At 38.8% G+C, this 16,519-nt stretch overlaps 1 protein-coding gene across 1 annotated transcript in view; it reads right to left on the minus strand.

Moving 5' to 3' along the window:
- Positions 1–16,519, minus strand: part of SUPT16H (SPT16 homolog, facilitates chromatin remodeling subunit) — a 40,208-nt gene that overhangs the window by 17,383 nt on the left and 6,306 nt on the right. Inside the window, exons 2-10 of the mRNA XM_030318648.2 lie at positions 8,964–9,056; positions 7,717–7,887; positions 6,800–6,952; positions 5,852–5,998; positions 5,273–5,424; positions 3,925–4,097; positions 2,060–2,150; positions 808–881; positions 559–671 (exon numbers count right to left, since the gene is read on the minus strand). Coding sequence (XP_030174508.1) covers positions 559–671; positions 808–881; positions 2,060–2,150; positions 3,925–4,097; positions 5,273–5,424; positions 5,852–5,998; positions 6,800–6,952; positions 7,717–7,887; positions 8,964–9,056 — 1,167 coding nt within the window. The remainder of the gene's footprint in view (positions 1–558; positions 672–807; positions 882–2,059; positions 2,151–3,924; positions 4,098–5,272; positions 5,425–5,851; positions 5,999–6,799; positions 6,953–7,716; positions 7,888–8,963; positions 9,057–16,519) is intronic.

Here is a 16,519-nt window from a genome sequence, read left to right on the forward strand (position 1 = left end):
GTCTGACTTTGGGCTCAGGTCATGATCTTGCGGTCTATGAGTTTGTGCCCTGCGTCAGGCTCTGTGCTGACAGCTCAGAGCCTGGAGCCTGCTTTGCATTCTGTGTCTTCCTCTCTCTCTGCCCCTCCCCCACTCATGCTCTGTCTCTGTCAAAAATAAACATTAAAAAAAATTTTTAATAAATTATTCTCTGTATTTGGATGACAATCTCTATTCCTAGCTGTATTGGGTCACTGTCACATGGACCTCTCCCTTCAGCTAGCATTTAACACTTAAAATAAAAAAAAAAAAAGTTTGAGAGAGTGCACGCCCAAGCATGTGGGGGAGGGGCAGAGACAGAGACAACCCCAAGCAGACTCTGTGCTATCAGCACAGAGACCACTGAGGGGCACAATCCCACGAACTGTAAGATCAGGACCTGAGCCGAAATCAAGCATCGGACGCTTAACTGACCCAGGTGCCCCTAACAAACACCTTTAAGAAAAAAACTCCAAAGAATATAAAATGTATTTTCAATGTTAGTTCATGAACAATCAAAGGTCAAAGAAGAATACACACCTCATCCACAAGCACTGTGTCACCAATGAACAGAGCATAGGTTTTCTCTTCTGGTTTCTTCCCTTCCTTGTTAGTAAGGTCTGAGAATCCCAAATTGATGCTGAAAACCATCCCTAAAACAGCAAACAGGATCAGTCTATAACCGTGAGAGAATGGAGAAGTGTAGATTTTACACAGAAAATGGGGAAGATGAAGCTAAAGGAAATTATTCAAAAAAGTATTTTCCTACTGCACGCCTGTAAAACTCACCTTTCTTTAGTTTGTACTGATTTTTACTATTAATTACTAAAGAGCCTTCACGGAATTCAATTCCCATTCCAAACCTAAAAAGGAAATGAAGAGAAATTTCAGCAATAGGCTAAAAGATCTCTAACATGGGTCAAGTACAATATATTCTATTTCAATTTTCAGGATAAGGCAGATAAGTATGTTGAGTGATTGGCCCTGCTGATCAGTCAGTTAAGGAAGAGGATTCGAGGACAGTCTTTGGGCTAATAATATGTTGAAACAGATTTCCTCATTAAGTACCTTGTGTAACATTTATCATATCAAGCCTTCTTTATTTTAGCTTATACACCATATTTAAATTTCAATATTCTACCAGTTTTCCTATAAACAACTTAGTAGACTGTTAAGGGGAATATTACCAAGACCATAGTAAGTGGATTAAGCACAGCAATTAATAAAAATTAAAAACTTTTTTTTATATTTAGGAGTTAGAAAGCGAGCACAAGTGGAGGGGCAAAGAGGGGGGAGGGTGGGAGAAAGAGAAAGAGGGAGAAGAGAATCTTAGAACATGGTTCTACACTCAGCACAGAGCCAGATGTGGAACTTGATCCCACGACCCTGGGATCATGACCTGAGCCGAAATCAAGAATCAGCTTGACTAAGCCACTCAGGTGCCCCAAGCAAGGTGATTTTTTGTGGACTGTTGGTAACTAGGATTAAGTCACCTGGGCCAAGACTTGGTACAGGCCAATGTATTTCCTCTTGTCCATCAGAAAATTCCAGAAAGAAACTATATATCCCAGACTAGTTTCCATCTAAGGAAACTGCCCAGAGCCTTTGTCTTCCAAAATGTCTTTGGTTCTATAAGATGTTGAGTATTTCTAGGTGATGAATGGTCAAATACATTGGAGAAATACTGGATTAAATAAAAATTGAAAAAAAAATTAATTGTAGGATATCTCAGGAGTATTTCATTTGCAAATGTGAGCTGAAGTGTTCTAAAAGAGGACATACAGTAAGTAACGACTCCTAACACTAGTAATTTAAGCCTAGAAGGTCTATTGGCATCTACTACATTGGTCTGCAAAAATCTCCACCTCTTCCCAGGAAGTAGAAATGAAATCATTCCCACATTCTCTGATAACACTATGTGTTTGGACCGTAAGTTTAAGAGTCCATAAATGTTGGGTGAATTGATCTAAGAATATTTTGCCTGACCACGGCCAGTCATGAAAACTATCTCAGAGTGACAATGAACTTCACCACATCTCACCCTAGATTTTTGGTAATTTTGTTCAGCAACTCTGGCTTCTGCTTTTTAACCACATCCATGACAGCATTATACACGTCACATATCTTCACACCTAATGACAAGACAGAAAGGAAACATTATAGTATCTTTTAGGTGGAGAAAAACACCAAAAAACAAAAATGACCACAAGTTAAAAAAAAATTTTTCTTTAACGTCTTTATCTCTGAGAGAGAGAGAGAGAGAGAGAAAGAGAGTGCACAAGAGCAAGCAGGGGAGGGGCAGTGAGAGAGGGAGACACGGAATCCGAAGCAGACTCCAGGCTCTGAGCTGTCAGCACAGAGCCCGATGCAGGGCTTGAACTCGCAAACTGTGAGATCGTGACCCGAGCCAAAGTCAGATGCTTAACCGACTGAGTCACCCAGGCGCCCCTATGACCACTACGTTTCCATCAACATTTTTTTCACCTGTTAAGTTCCCTAAAGCAGAGTTTCTCAAAGTGTGAACTAAGAAATGAAGCTGCAGGAGTGGTAGGGCTTAGAATTCTGCATTTTTAAATAAACAACTCACCTAGTCACTCTTAGTTACACTGTTTGAGAATCAATGACGCAAGAGGACTATGGGATGCCAGGTCTCAGTGAAGTAATTTGAGTTGATAAATGGCGTAATAATTCAAGTTATCATACATTTTGAAAAATAGGACTACTGAATGGGTGAATTACTATTACAAAGACTCTGGCCTTGAGGGAGACAAACCATAAGAGACTCTTAAATACAGAGAATAAACTGAGGTTTGCTGGAGGAGAGCTGGGTGGGGAATGGGCTAAATGGGCATTAAGGAGGGGCACCTGTTGGGATGAGCACTGGGTGTTACACGTAAGTGATAAATCTCTAAATTCTATTCCTGAAATTGTTATTACGCTGTATGTTAACTTGAATTTAAATTAAAAAAATAAACTTTTTAAAAATTAAAAAAAAAGGGGCACCTGGGTGGCTGAGTTGATTAAATGTCTGACTGCAGCTCACGTCATGATCTCATGGTTCGTGAGTTCGAGCCCCATGTCAGGCTCTGTGCTGACAGCTCAGAACCTGGAGCCTGCTTCTGATTCTGTGTTTCCATCTCTCTCTGCCCCTCCCCTACCCACGCTCTGTGTCTCTCTCAAAAATAAACATTAAAAAAATTTTTTGAAAAAAAATTAAAAAAAAAAAGGACTCTGGCCTTAATGTTTCATGATCTATAGTATGAACACAGTCTTCAAGCCAGAAGAGTCTAGATATGGTGGACTCAAAGGGGTCCTTATCCTCATCAAACTACCTGGGACTATTACTTCCAATAGGATTTCTCAAGATCGACTTGAGGTAACACAGAGGAATTGTATCTAGAAGCTATGGGCACATGGGTGGGCTTATAGAGTAGAAAACTTGAAGTCCCATTTCGCCAACTAGGAGTGTAGAGTCTCAAGACAAAAGAGGTGTGGTGTCAAGCACTTTGTTTCCTTCCGAGGTATGCAATTGCTTGCTTAGCAGAGTTGCTATTAGCTTTGCCCTTAGACTAAGATTCCTTGTATCCGTTCAATGTAGAATTAACAATACGCATTCTGTTGCTAGAGATACTAGTTCTCAGAACCAAAGAAAAGTAACAAGGCCAGATATTTTATGAAGATTTGGATGCAGAGGCCTAACTGGCCACAGAAGTTTTCTGCAAACACCAATGTAAAACCACAACAACCACTCATGCTAAAAGACTAAAGAGTGAAATGCTAGGGTGATTCAAAGCTAGTAAAATCGAATTCTATTTTTAGTATAAACGCCTCAGGGATATAAATGCACATAAACACTAGAGACACTTTAGTTTACTTCATTTCCGAATCTTTTCTAAGGCACCTCACCATGTCTTAATTCCTTTAGCAGTTCCTCTTGAAGCTGGAGCAAAAAGTTGTAATTTTCTTGAACTTCCTGAGAAGGGTCAACCATCAAAGTGCGAACAAGGTTGGAGCAGTAAGATTTGAAGCGAATACCCATGGCACAAGTGATGGCCCCAAAATGCATGTGATTCTTGTCACTAGAGACCAAAAGAAGAAAGCATTTCATTATGCAAACTAGCAAAGTCCTTAGTAGCACTGGCATAAAACATCTATAATCACCTTTCCCTGTTATATCCCATAGCTGAAGAAGGACCTACACTCTTTTTAAAAAACAGATTAGCTTATAAAGAGGTAAAATTACTGACTGAAGCTCACAGGATAAAAATTCAGTGAGAAGCTTACTTGTCGTTTCCTAAATAGACAAAAAAATATACCAAATTCTATTCATTATAGTTTTAAAGCTCAAGGGTAAGCCATCACTTTTCCACCAGCCACTATGAACTGTACTATGCATTATGAATTAGTTCCTTCAGCCTGACCAGGAAAAACAGCATTCTTCATATATTTTTAAAAATTACAGGCACCTGGGTGGCTCAGCTGGATCAGGGCCGACTTTGGCTCAGGTCATGATCTCATAGTTCATGGAATCGAGCCTCGCGCTGAGCTCTGTGCTGACAGCTAAGAGCCTGGAGCCTGCTTGGATTCTCTGACTCTGTCTCTCTCTCTGACCCTTCCCTGCTCTCACACATGCATGTGCTCGCTCGCTCTCTCATAACTAACTAACTTAACACGTTTTCCTTTCATTCAAAGAAAAAACTCAGAAGGGGAATTACATTATGGCATATCTCATAATACCTTAATGGTTTTTCTCAACATGTTTTACATTTTTCTTGATATTTAAAACAATTTTTTTAAACATTTATTCATTTTTGAAAGAGCATGAATGGGGGTGGGGGAGCAGAGAGGGAGATACAGAATCTGAAGCAGGCTCCAGGCTCTGACCTGTCAGGACGGAGCCCAACGTGGGGCTCGAACACATGAACTGTGAGCTCATGACCTGAGCTCAAGTCGGACGCTTAACCGACTGAGCCACCCAGGTGGCCCTCTTGGTATTTTTAATCATCTGGAAAAGCAAAATGAAATAAATGCTCAAGTAAAAGGGAGTACCAACATGAAATAAGATAAAAATATGCAGGGGTGCCTGGCTGGCTCAGTTGGTGGAGTGTCTGAGTCTTGATCTCTCAGCTGTGAGTTTGAGCTCCACGTAGGGCATAGAGACTAAACTTTTCTGAATTCCAAAATGAGTCCAAGAAAAAAACAGGCCGAAAGCTGAAATGCTCTGATTGTTATAATCTGAAGTTCTCATACTTACCTCACCACACTGAACTTGAGATTATAGTTGCCACCACTCTGAATGATAGGAGGGTAACACATCTCCACAGTAGAAGGGTCTGCCCCAGCAAGGTATTTTTTCTCTTCAATGGCCTTTTCCACAGACTCAGCCAGTTTGCTGTGTCGAACTTTCTGTAAGCATAAAGAAATAAAATAGTTAACAATATTCACCAGAGGGTGGCAAAGAGTCTAAAAGTGTTGAATTTTTGGACATTATTTGAGGACAACACATATCCTGACATCACTGAGGATGTTATATAAGCCTTATGAAATGGCTTATGTGTCAGGTAATATACTGGTATACCTGCAAAGCAGATTTTGAGAATATTGTGAAATTCATAGCTATGCAAGGAATTCTCAAGTAAAATACTGGGTAACATCAGGAAACCAGCGCAGGTTTATAGTTATTTTGAAAGAGAACTGGCAAAATTACACACCAGCAACTTCTGTATCAAAGGCCTAATTGCAAAGGAAGCCAAACATGCAGCAAAAAACACTGCACGGTAGGGACTTACTTCTGCTTCATTAAAATAGTACAGACTTTCCCCTCTCCATTTACCTCATCTGCATCAACTATTTCCATGACTCTTTCCTTGAAGAATTTGTTGAAGACCTCAGAGGTGATGCTAGCTGCTTTCTTCATTAGGTTGAGCTCCCCATCCTCCTTTACAGCAATGGTATAAGCCACAACCGCACTGATATCTATCTGCAGTCAAAGTGATAAGAATTTCTAACAGGTAAATACAGAACTGCTAAATAAATGCATCTCTCCCAATGTATCATCAGTGAAGTTACCTGGTTATTTAGCACACCATTCATCAGTAGTTTACGGAATATAAAAATACTCTTTTCTTGGATTGAATAAACATTTAAAATAGCTCATTACCAGGTCACTGTGTGTATTCTAAAAGGCACTGAACTAATATACCATTTAAATGTAAATGTAAACGCTCCTCTCTAGAGGATCTTATAAAGGCAGAAGAGGAAGACAGGCAGGAGAGCAGGGAGGGGAAAAAAATGTATTTTTTCTGGATAAGAGATTTTTCTGGGGGCACCTGGGTGGCTCAGTCAGTTAAGAGTCTGACTCTTGATTGCGGCTCAGGTCATGATCTTGTGGTTTGTGAGTTTAATCCCTGCATGAGGCTCTGTAAGGAAAGTGAGGAGCCTGCTTGGGATTCTCTCTCCCTCTCCCCTGCTTGTGCCTCAATGCTCTCCCAAAATAAATATTTAACAAAAAAAAAGAGAGAGAGAGAGAGAGAGAGAGAGAGAGAGAGAGAGAGAGAGAGGTTTCTGTTTCCCCCTGCAAGAGCTAAACTATCTTCCAAATGGGCCATTCCTGACAGGAAAGTCAAAATGGCTTACTGCTCAGCAAAACAGAATGGAAAATGGAAATCTGAAGGAATATATACTTTTCCCAGAACATATTCTTTGCACTATCTGTTATGGAAAGCTGTCACACTTCTATCTTCGCAACTCCTAATCTGCATGTTTCTGGGAGTGTTCTCACTTTGTCAAAGCCCTCTTTGTTGAGGCAGTCGTTCCAGTTCTTCATGAACTCTCCAGGGAACTTGTCTTTGCTGAACACTCCAATCTTCTTGCCGTTCTTGCTTTCTTTAATGGCTTCAATCATTTTGTCAAAGCTGCTCTTATTGCTTTCATTCTATCAGTGCCACAAAGAAAAGACTCTTGTTAATTAGTTTTAGAATTAGACATCTATGTTCTACTAGTAACAGGCACAGACAAATATTTGGAACCATAGAAAGAATAAATTTTCTCCCCATGCCTCACCTACTTACTCCCATATGGCAGAATGTGACACTCTAAAAGTTAACACAAAATTTCTTTGGATATTTTTACAAACTAAAGTGCCAAATGAGTTGACAAGACTATTCTTTTTCTTCAGGAACAGCTAAAACACTCATGCACATAGGGGAACAACATTCTGAGAAAAAGTGTCAGGTGGAAAGTACGACAAAAAAGACCACATATGATAAACACTGAGTATGAGGTATATCTGTTAAAATTATTTTTGTTCTAGGGGCGCTCAGCTGGGAGAGCCTGCAACTCTTGATCTCAGGCTTGTGAGCTCCAGCCCCATGTTAGGAGAGGACTTAAAAAAACCCCAGTTATTTATGCCAATTGAAGTACTAAGATGAAAACAAACAAGTTGACATTACCCTTGAGAATGGACAGATAAAGTCCATGTTTGACAGAATCTCACAGCCTGTGTGTTTTGCTATAGAACCGACAGGGTTACTGAACTTTTTTTCTTCCTAACACAACGAAGATGTGCTAAAACTTTGTAATTACAATGTTAGCCAGCAAAAATCTTCTCCTGTATATTTTTAAATTCCTAGAAGAATTTCCATTTATTACTTTTAAACATTCTTTCACATTTATGACACATTCTTTACTAGTTCTGACCTTTTCCCGTATCAGCAGTGTGATGGCAGGGGCTCCATTTGCATTCTCATTGCCCTTAGTGTTAGCAATCTGTTTTAAAAACTCCACTTTCTTCTTGCTGGCCATAAAGATAATTTTGTCATCACAGAAGACCATGATAGTATCAGTCAGTTCATAACCAAAGAGCCACGTCTATAGGAAAAGACAAAAGTAACAACAGTATTTACAAATTAAAAAAAATTAATGTACTTACTCAGAAATATTTATAAAATAAGGTATCTGGAATTAACTTCAAAATAAGCCAGATGTGGATACAAATGAAATGAAACTGGCCAAATTTATTGGATAATGGGTACATTAGAGTGTCACATTATTTATCTACTTTGATGTTTGAAATATTCTATAATAAAGACCACCAAATCATACGGATAATTTGTGTTTCTATGAACTATACGGTTATTTAGAACAGAAACGCATAAAACAAGGGACAAAGTAGCACATCAGGGAAATGCACATTCTACCTCCCCCAAAGACTGCTAGCTGCCTACCAATTATTCATTTCTTCCCTCTCAGAAAGACTTGGGCTTGTTAGCTGGGCACACTCAGCATGAAGACTACTTCCTATCCTTTCTTGCAGCTTATGGCCATTAAATTCTGGCCAATAAGTTATAAATAGAAGTATTCTGTGGGACTTCAAGTATCTTCATAAAGGGAAAGATGTCTTCATTTTCTTCCCTTTCTCCATTCTTTCTACTTGGAATGCAGATGTAATGGCTGGAGCTCTAGCAATTTTTGCACCATGAGCCCAAGGGCTGGCCTCTACGTATGGCAGAAGACAGACCAGAAAAACCCTGTGTCCCTGAAGACTAACTAAAAGAGAAAAAACCATTCTACTTAATCCACTGTTAGATTTTGTTATATACGATTAAATCTATCCCAATTTATATACTTTTTTTGGGGCTGTCCACCAAACCTTTTTTTATGTTTCTTTAGTTGAAGTATGGTTGTTTCTTTCTTTCTTTTTAAATAAGGATGTGTTTATGTTTTAAAATTTTTTCTTTCTTGTTTTGTGTGTGTGTGTGGGGGGGGGGGTCCACTGAGCTTTTAATGATGATGGAAATATTCTCTACCAGCTACAATATGGTACTCAGTACTTGAGACTTGGGACTGAATAATTTAATTTTTAATCTGGCTAGTGAATACCACAATGAACAGTGCAATCGATGATTCGAGGATTCTCAGGCCTAAAACTGCCATAAACCTCTCACCTGTAAGGCAGTTGATTTGGCATAAACAATTTCTTCATCAACACCCACTGATACAACAATGGCATCAACGTTGGCATATTCATCTTCTCCTTTCTGAAAAGTAAAGAGTAGGTAATTTGGTCATCTTTTTATCCTAGTAAAACTGGAATACAAAGTTCAGTATTTACTCAGGGTATACAATTTTTTCCTAATAGTAATGCCAAGTTTGCTTGGCAGCCTCACAGTCATTACTCTCTGTTAAACAGCTTTATTGAGAGAGAACTTACATACAATTCAATGGCTTTTAGTGTGTTCAGAGTTCTGCAACCATCACAATCTAACTTTAGAACATTTTCCTCTTTCCCAAAAGATGGCCTACATCTCCACCTAGGTCTAGGCAACTGTTAACCTAACTGGTCTCTATGGATTTGTCTATTCTGCACATTTCATATAAATGGAATAACATATGTGGCCTCTGCATCTGGCTTCTTTCACTTAACATGCTTTCAAGGTTCACCTATGTTGTAGCATGTGTCAGTACTTTGTCCTTTCTGTGACTAACAACCCACTGTATGGATCTACTACTGTATCTATTCATCAACTGCTGGACATCTGGCTTATTGCCATATTTTGGCTATTGTGAATAATGGTGCTATGAAGATTCATGTCAGTTTTTGTGTGGACATACTTCTCTTGAGTACATACCTAGGTGAAGAATTACTAGGTCATATATATGGTAACTGTGTTTAACTTTTTGAGGAGCCAGACTGTTTTCCAGAGTGACTGCACCATTTCATATTCTCAAACAGCAATTTATCAGGATGCCAAATTCTCCATATCTTGACTAACACATATTGATTGGCTTTTTTTTTTATTAGAGCCATTGTCCACTGCATGTGAAGTATCTCACTGTAGTTTTGATCTGCATTTCTCTGACAGCTAATGATGCTGACCACCTTTTCATGTGATTACGGACCATTTGTCTACCTTCTTTGGAGAAGCACCTATTCACATCCTTTGCCCATTGTGTAACTGAATTACTGTTTTATTATTCAGTTATAAGAGCTCCTTTTATATTCCAGATATGTCTCTTATCAGATATGACTTAAAATTTTCTCCATTCAGTGGCTTCTTTTCACTTTCCTAATGATGTTGTCCTTTCACATATGATAGTTTTTAATTCTGAAGGAGTCCAAATTATTTTCTTGTGCTTTTGAGGTCATATCTAAGAAGGCTTTGTCTAATCCAAGGACATAAAAGATTTACCTGTATTTCTATATCAGTTTTATAGTTTTAGCTCTGATATTTAGATCTAGGATTCATTTTGAGTTAATTTTTGTGTATGGTGTGGGGAAGAGGCCCAACTTCATTTTTTTGCATATGGTTACCTCATTGTTGAAAAGACTATTCTTTCCCCCACTGAACTGTCCCAGTCAAAAAATCAAATTATGTATTAGGGGAAAAAATCAAATTATGTATTAGAAAAAAAATCAAATGACACAAATGTGAGGGTTTATTTTTGGATTCTCAATTCTATTCCATTATCTAAGCATCCATCCTTGTATCAATATCATGTCGTTTTGATTACTCCAGCTTTATCTTAAGTTTTGAAATTGAGAAGTGTGAGTCCTGCAACCACTCCATCAGCTACTCTTCAACGGTTCCATAAGACCAAAAGACTGGAAATTGTGGGCTAGAAGGTCAAATCTCTAACTTCCCCTATAAAATCAAGAAAAACATCTACATCAGACTCTTCCACACAACAAAGCTTCTGGTTGCCAGTAAGAATCCAAATATAGTACAACAATTAAGGGTTCTGTTGAATTTCTCTACCACAAAAAAATACATAACCCAAAGAAATTACCACATAGAAACTGTATGCATTCCCCCACTGATTTTCAGGAAGAAAATGTTTTCCTTCAGGTTGGGAAGGTTTATCATTAGTTCTCACTGATAATGCAAAAGCAATGGTAGTTAAAACAGCTAGTGCCTTCAGGTCCCTGGGTGGCTCAGTCAGTTAAGTGTCTGACTTTGGCTCAGATCATGATCTCATGGTTCATGGCTTTGAGCCCTGCGCTGGGCTCTGTCCTGACAGCTCAGAGCCTGGAGCCTGCTAAGGATTCTAATATATATTTTTTTAATATTTGTTTTTGAGAGAGAGAGAAAGAACAAGCAGGGGGAGGGGCAAAGAGAGAGGGAGACACAGAATCTAAAGGAGGCCCCAGGCTATGAGCTTCCAGCACAGACCCGACACAGGGCTTGAACCCACAAACTGTGAGATCATGACCTAAGCTAAAGTCCAGCGCTGAACCAACTGAGCCACCCAGGCGCCCCTTCCGATTCTGTGTCTCCCTCTCTGTCTGCACTGTCTCTCAAAAATAAATAAAAACATTAAAAATATTAAAAAGAAATTAAACAACAACAACAAAAACAGCTAGTGCCTTAGCACAAATCAAGGTAATTGGCACCAAAGTAATTCATTACCACATACTCGTGGAAGGGGGGGCAATTTCTCTAAGAATGTCCTTGATGCAATAAAAATGATCAACAGTAAGTAATCCCAACACTCTAGCATGTCTTTTTAATATTTTGTATAAAGAAACGCGAAGTACACACAAACCACTTCTGTGTGCAAATTGAAATATGATGGTTATCTTAAGGAAAACTTTACAATTATTCGAATAACAAGTTGAAGTAGCCATTTAAGCAGACTTGGGTAACAGGCATACATTTTCTTGAAAATGAGTGAAGTGAGCCTGTCACTTCAAGGAAAATGAAAATGTATTATGTAGTCAATGATAAAATTTGAGTTTATCACCTTTGTGATGGGCAGTGGAAAACTAGGCATTTTATAGGAATTAAAATCCTTGGAATAGTTGAGTTTGCTTCCCCATCTGCATAAAAAAGCTGAATATGTGGGCCTTTTTTTCTGTCTCCCTATTTTCAGTTTTATTGAGATCCCTTTGGATAAATTTCCCATATCATTAATGACTAAGTTACATGATTACACTGTGTATACTTTTTAAAAATGTATTACTATGTATTCTGAATTTTTATACATGTTGATATCTTTTTCTTTGTTGAAAGGTTTTGACTGGAGCAAGATTTCAAATATCAAAAAATACTAAAAGATGCTTTTTGATTAATTTCAGTGGTTTTTACAGACAGATGTATGGGCATGGAAATTACACTTATCTGTAGCTAGAACACATAAGCATTAAACATAGGCAGTTTCCTGTTCCTAATTTTGGGAGGTTATCAAAGTAGCGATAATATTATTGCCACAAAATCCATGTTTAATGAAGAACTAGAGCATATGTAGCAAAAATTGGGAGAGGAGAGAATGTTTAATACCAAAATTAGTGTTAATGTGTGATGTCATCGGAATCATATAGCTCAGTTGTTCTCAGACTGATAGCAGGCCCTTTTACATTCTTAAATCATTCAAGACCCTAAAGAGCCTTTCTTGGCATTGGTTGTATCAAGGTTCCCCTTCCCCTCCCCCATGGTCTTCTGTTAAGTTTCTCAGGACCCACATATGAGTGAAAACATACGGTATCTGTCATTCTCTGCCTGACTTATTTCACTTAGCATAACACTCTCCAGTTCCATCCACATTGCTGCAAATGGCCAGATTTCATTCTTTCTCAGTGGCAAGTAGTATTCCATTGTATATATAAACCACATCTTCTTTATCCATTCGTCAGTTGATGGACATTTAGGCTCTTTCCATAATTTGGCTATTGTTGAAAAGTGCTGCTATAAACATTGAGGTACATGTGCCCCTATGCATCAGCACTCCTGTATCCTTTGGGTAAATTCCTAACAGTGCTATTGCTGGGTCACAGGTTAGATCTATTTTTAATATTTGAGTTTTCAAGCAAAGATCAGAGCCTGTTGGGCTCTGTGCTGACAGCTCAGAGCCTGGAGCCTGCTTTGGATTCTGTGTCTCCCTCTCTCTCCGTTCCTCCCCTGCTCTCTCTCTCTCTCTCTCAAAAAGAAATAAAGATGAAAAAAAAAAATTTTTTTTAAACACAAGGGTGCCTGGGTGGCTCAGTCAGTTAAGTGTCTGATTCTTGATTTTGGCTCAGGTCATGACCTCACAATTCGTGGGTTCAAGCCCAAAGATGGGCTCTGTGCTGACACTGTGGAGCCTGCTTGGGATTCTCTCTCTCCCTCTCTCAAAATAAATAAATAAGCATTAAAAACAAACAAAACTCCCAAAACACAAGGGGCGCCTGGGTGGCTCAGTCAGTTGAGCATCTGACTCTAGGTTTTCGCTTAAGTCATCATCCCAGGGTCATGAATCAAGCCCTGTGTCGGGCTCTGCCCTGAGTGTCAAGGCTGCTTGGGATTCTCTCTCTCCCTCTGTCTCTAAAACAAAACAAAACAAAACAAAACAAAACACAAGAAACAGCAAGCGTTGGCAAGGATGTGGAGAAAAGGAACCCTTGTGCACTGTTGATGGGAATGCAAACTGGTACAGCTACTGTGGAAAAGAGTAAGAAGGTTCCTCAAAAAGTTAAAAAAAGGGGCGCCTGGGTGCCTCAGTCGGTTAAGCGTCCAACTTCAGCTCAGGTCATGATCTCGCAGTTCGTGGGTTCGAGTCCTGCATCGGCTCTGTGCTGACAGCTCAAAGCCTAGAGCCTGCTTCAGATTCTGTGTCTCCTTCTCTCTCTGTTCCTCCCCTGCTCATGCTCTGTCTCTCTCTCTCTCAAAAATAAATAAAGATTAAAAAATTTTTTTTTTAATTTTAAGAAAAATTAAAAATAGAACTACCCTCTGATCCAGTAATCACACTACTGGGTATTTACACACCCAAAATACAAAAACACTAATCTGAAAGGATATATGTACCCTTATGTTTTATTGCAGCATTATTTACAATAACCCAATCATGGAAGCAGCCCAAGTGTCCACTGATACGTGAATGGATAAAGAAATGGCATATATATATACACACACACACACACACACACACACACATATATACATATATATACACACACACACACATATATATAATGGAATATTATTAAACCATAAAAAAGAATAAAATCTTGCCATTTGCAATGACATGGATGGAACTAGAGTATGATGCTAAGCATAGTAAGTCAGAGAAAGACGAACACCACATAATTTCACTAGTATGTAAATTGTAAGAAACAAAATAAATGAACAAAGAAAAAAAAGAGAAACAAACCAAGAAACAGACTCGTAACTATAGAGAATAATGGTTACCAGAGGGGAGGTGGGTGGGGAAGTGTGTTAAATAAGAGATGGGGATGAAGAGTACACTTATCATGAGGAGCACTGAGTAACGTATAAAAGCACTATATTGTACACCCGAAACTAATATAACACTGTATGTTAACTATATTGAAATTAAAATAAAAGCTTAATAAAAAATTAAAAAAAAAAACATATCTGTTCAATGCTAGTCCTTAACACCTGGTAGAATTTAATAATGCTGTTGTGCTTATATGATCTTTACTTTTTAATTTTGGAAAGTGACACAATTTTCCATTTATAGTGATGTAAAGGATCCTTTCTGAATATAGTTAGATTTAAAGAATTCAACAGGATTCTGGAAGATAAAAGAGGACATGAGTGGGAAACAACTAAGCAGAGCTATGGTAGCTGCACCCCAAGTGCCTGACAAGCTTTCTCAATGGTAAGGTATGCAGATCTCAAAGAGCCCCAGGGGGCTAAACTCCGGAGGCACCAAGTATCAGGGAAAGGGAACGGAGTATATTGCACTTGGGTGAGTTCAGGGCTAAAAACGGAAGGTCTGGTCAGTAAGCTTGAGAGGGACTCCCCTGCCTCTTGCCCCCCCAGTTCTTGAAAGTCCTGAGAAAACACCTAATCCTTTAGCAAAAAGACTTTTTATTTAATCTCTGGAAAAATGAGCTCAAAAAGGCTCTAGCTTCAGATGTTAGGCACAGCAGAAGCAAGTACTAATTTTTAGAAAGTTAAAGTCTGTATTTTGAGTGACCATCAGGAACGAATGAAGAGGATTTTTCTTTGCATGTCCTCACTGAATTCAGAGAAAACTCTTCACATACTGACATTTGGGGGTCCTCCATGGAATAAGTGAGCCTATTCACTCTACAGTTACCCCTATTCTTTGAGAGGCCCCATCCATGCAGAGCTGCCAACCAGTGTCTTATTATTTTATTCTTAATGCGGATGGGTAGCCAAGTCTTACTTTGGTGTCTGTGAGGTCTCCAATATGTAAGAGGAATCAAGGAAACTCAGAGGAAACAGACAACACAGAGTACAGAAGATAAAAATTAAATAAAAACACCTCCTATAAAATATAGTATATCCATGAAACAACAAGAGTGTAGAGGTTAAGAAGAAATTAAAAATAGCTGAAAATTTTAAAAATCTGTAAGTGGGAAAATAAAGTTAAGAAGCAGTATTGGAAATAGAGGACAAGGATAGGAAACAGAACTGAAAGATAACCAACAAACTTAAGTCAAGCGGTCTAAAGCTCTGAAAGGGGAATATCAGGGGCAACAAAAAAGATCACTGAGGAAATGGAGGGAAAAAAGTAATCAAACAGTGAATGATTCTAACACTGAAGGGCACTGAGCCTGGAGACTGAACAGACCCCCCCCCCCCTCCGACTTCCCAATTCAATGCATGGAAGAAAAAAAAAAAGGCTCATATGAAGGCAGTGAGATTTCAAAACACAAGGGATAAAGGGAGGATACGAAATGTTTCAGAGAGAACAGGCCATATATACTGAATCAGGAAAGAGACACATTTGCCTTCTGAAAATACTGCAAGTTTGAAGACTACCGAATGACTGCTTAGATTCTGAGCTGAATTCTGAGAGATTTTCAGCCTTGAATTTTAATCACACTTAACTATATTATTAACCAAAAGTGAAGACAGAATAAAACTTAAGACACACAACCGCTTAAGAAACATATATTCTCCATATCCTTTAAAAAGCTCTTAGAGAAAATGCTCTTACAAGAAAAAAAAATCAACACAAAGGTTGTAGGATATAGGGGACCCAATATTGGAAAGTCCCAAGTTCAGTAGGCCTGGAGAACAACCTGTACAGATAGAACAATATAATGTAAGGTTGGGGGAGGGGAATGGTGGTGAAGCTAAAAAAACAACACAGAATTGGGGCACCTGGGTGGCTCTGTCAAGCATCTGGACTCTTGATTTTAGCTCAGGTCATGATCCCAAGGTTCATGGGTTGGAGCCCCACACTGGGCACTGACAGCATGGTGCCTGCTTGGGATTCTCTATCTCTCTCAAAATAAATAAACTTAAAAAAAAAAAAAAAACAACCCAACACAGAATTAATAAAATATCTGACAAGTGTGAAAAATTTAAGTGTATTTATTTGGAGAGAGAACACGAGTGGGGGAGGGGCAGAGACAGAGAAGGAGACAGAGAATTCTAAGCAGACTCCATGCTGTCAGTGCAGAGCCTGATGCAGGGCTCGATCCCACAAAAAGTGAGATCATGATCTGAGCTGAAATTAAGAGTCAGATGCTCAACCAAATGAGACACCCAGATGCCCCAAGTGTGACAATTTTAAAATAAAAGAT

Source organism: Lynx canadensis, chromosome B3 (assembly GCF_007474595.2).
Source record: "Lynx canadensis isolate LIC74 chromosome B3, mLynCan4.pri.v2, whole genome shotgun sequence".
NCBI lineage: Eukaryota > Metazoa > Chordata > Mammalia > Carnivora > Felidae > Lynx > Lynx canadensis.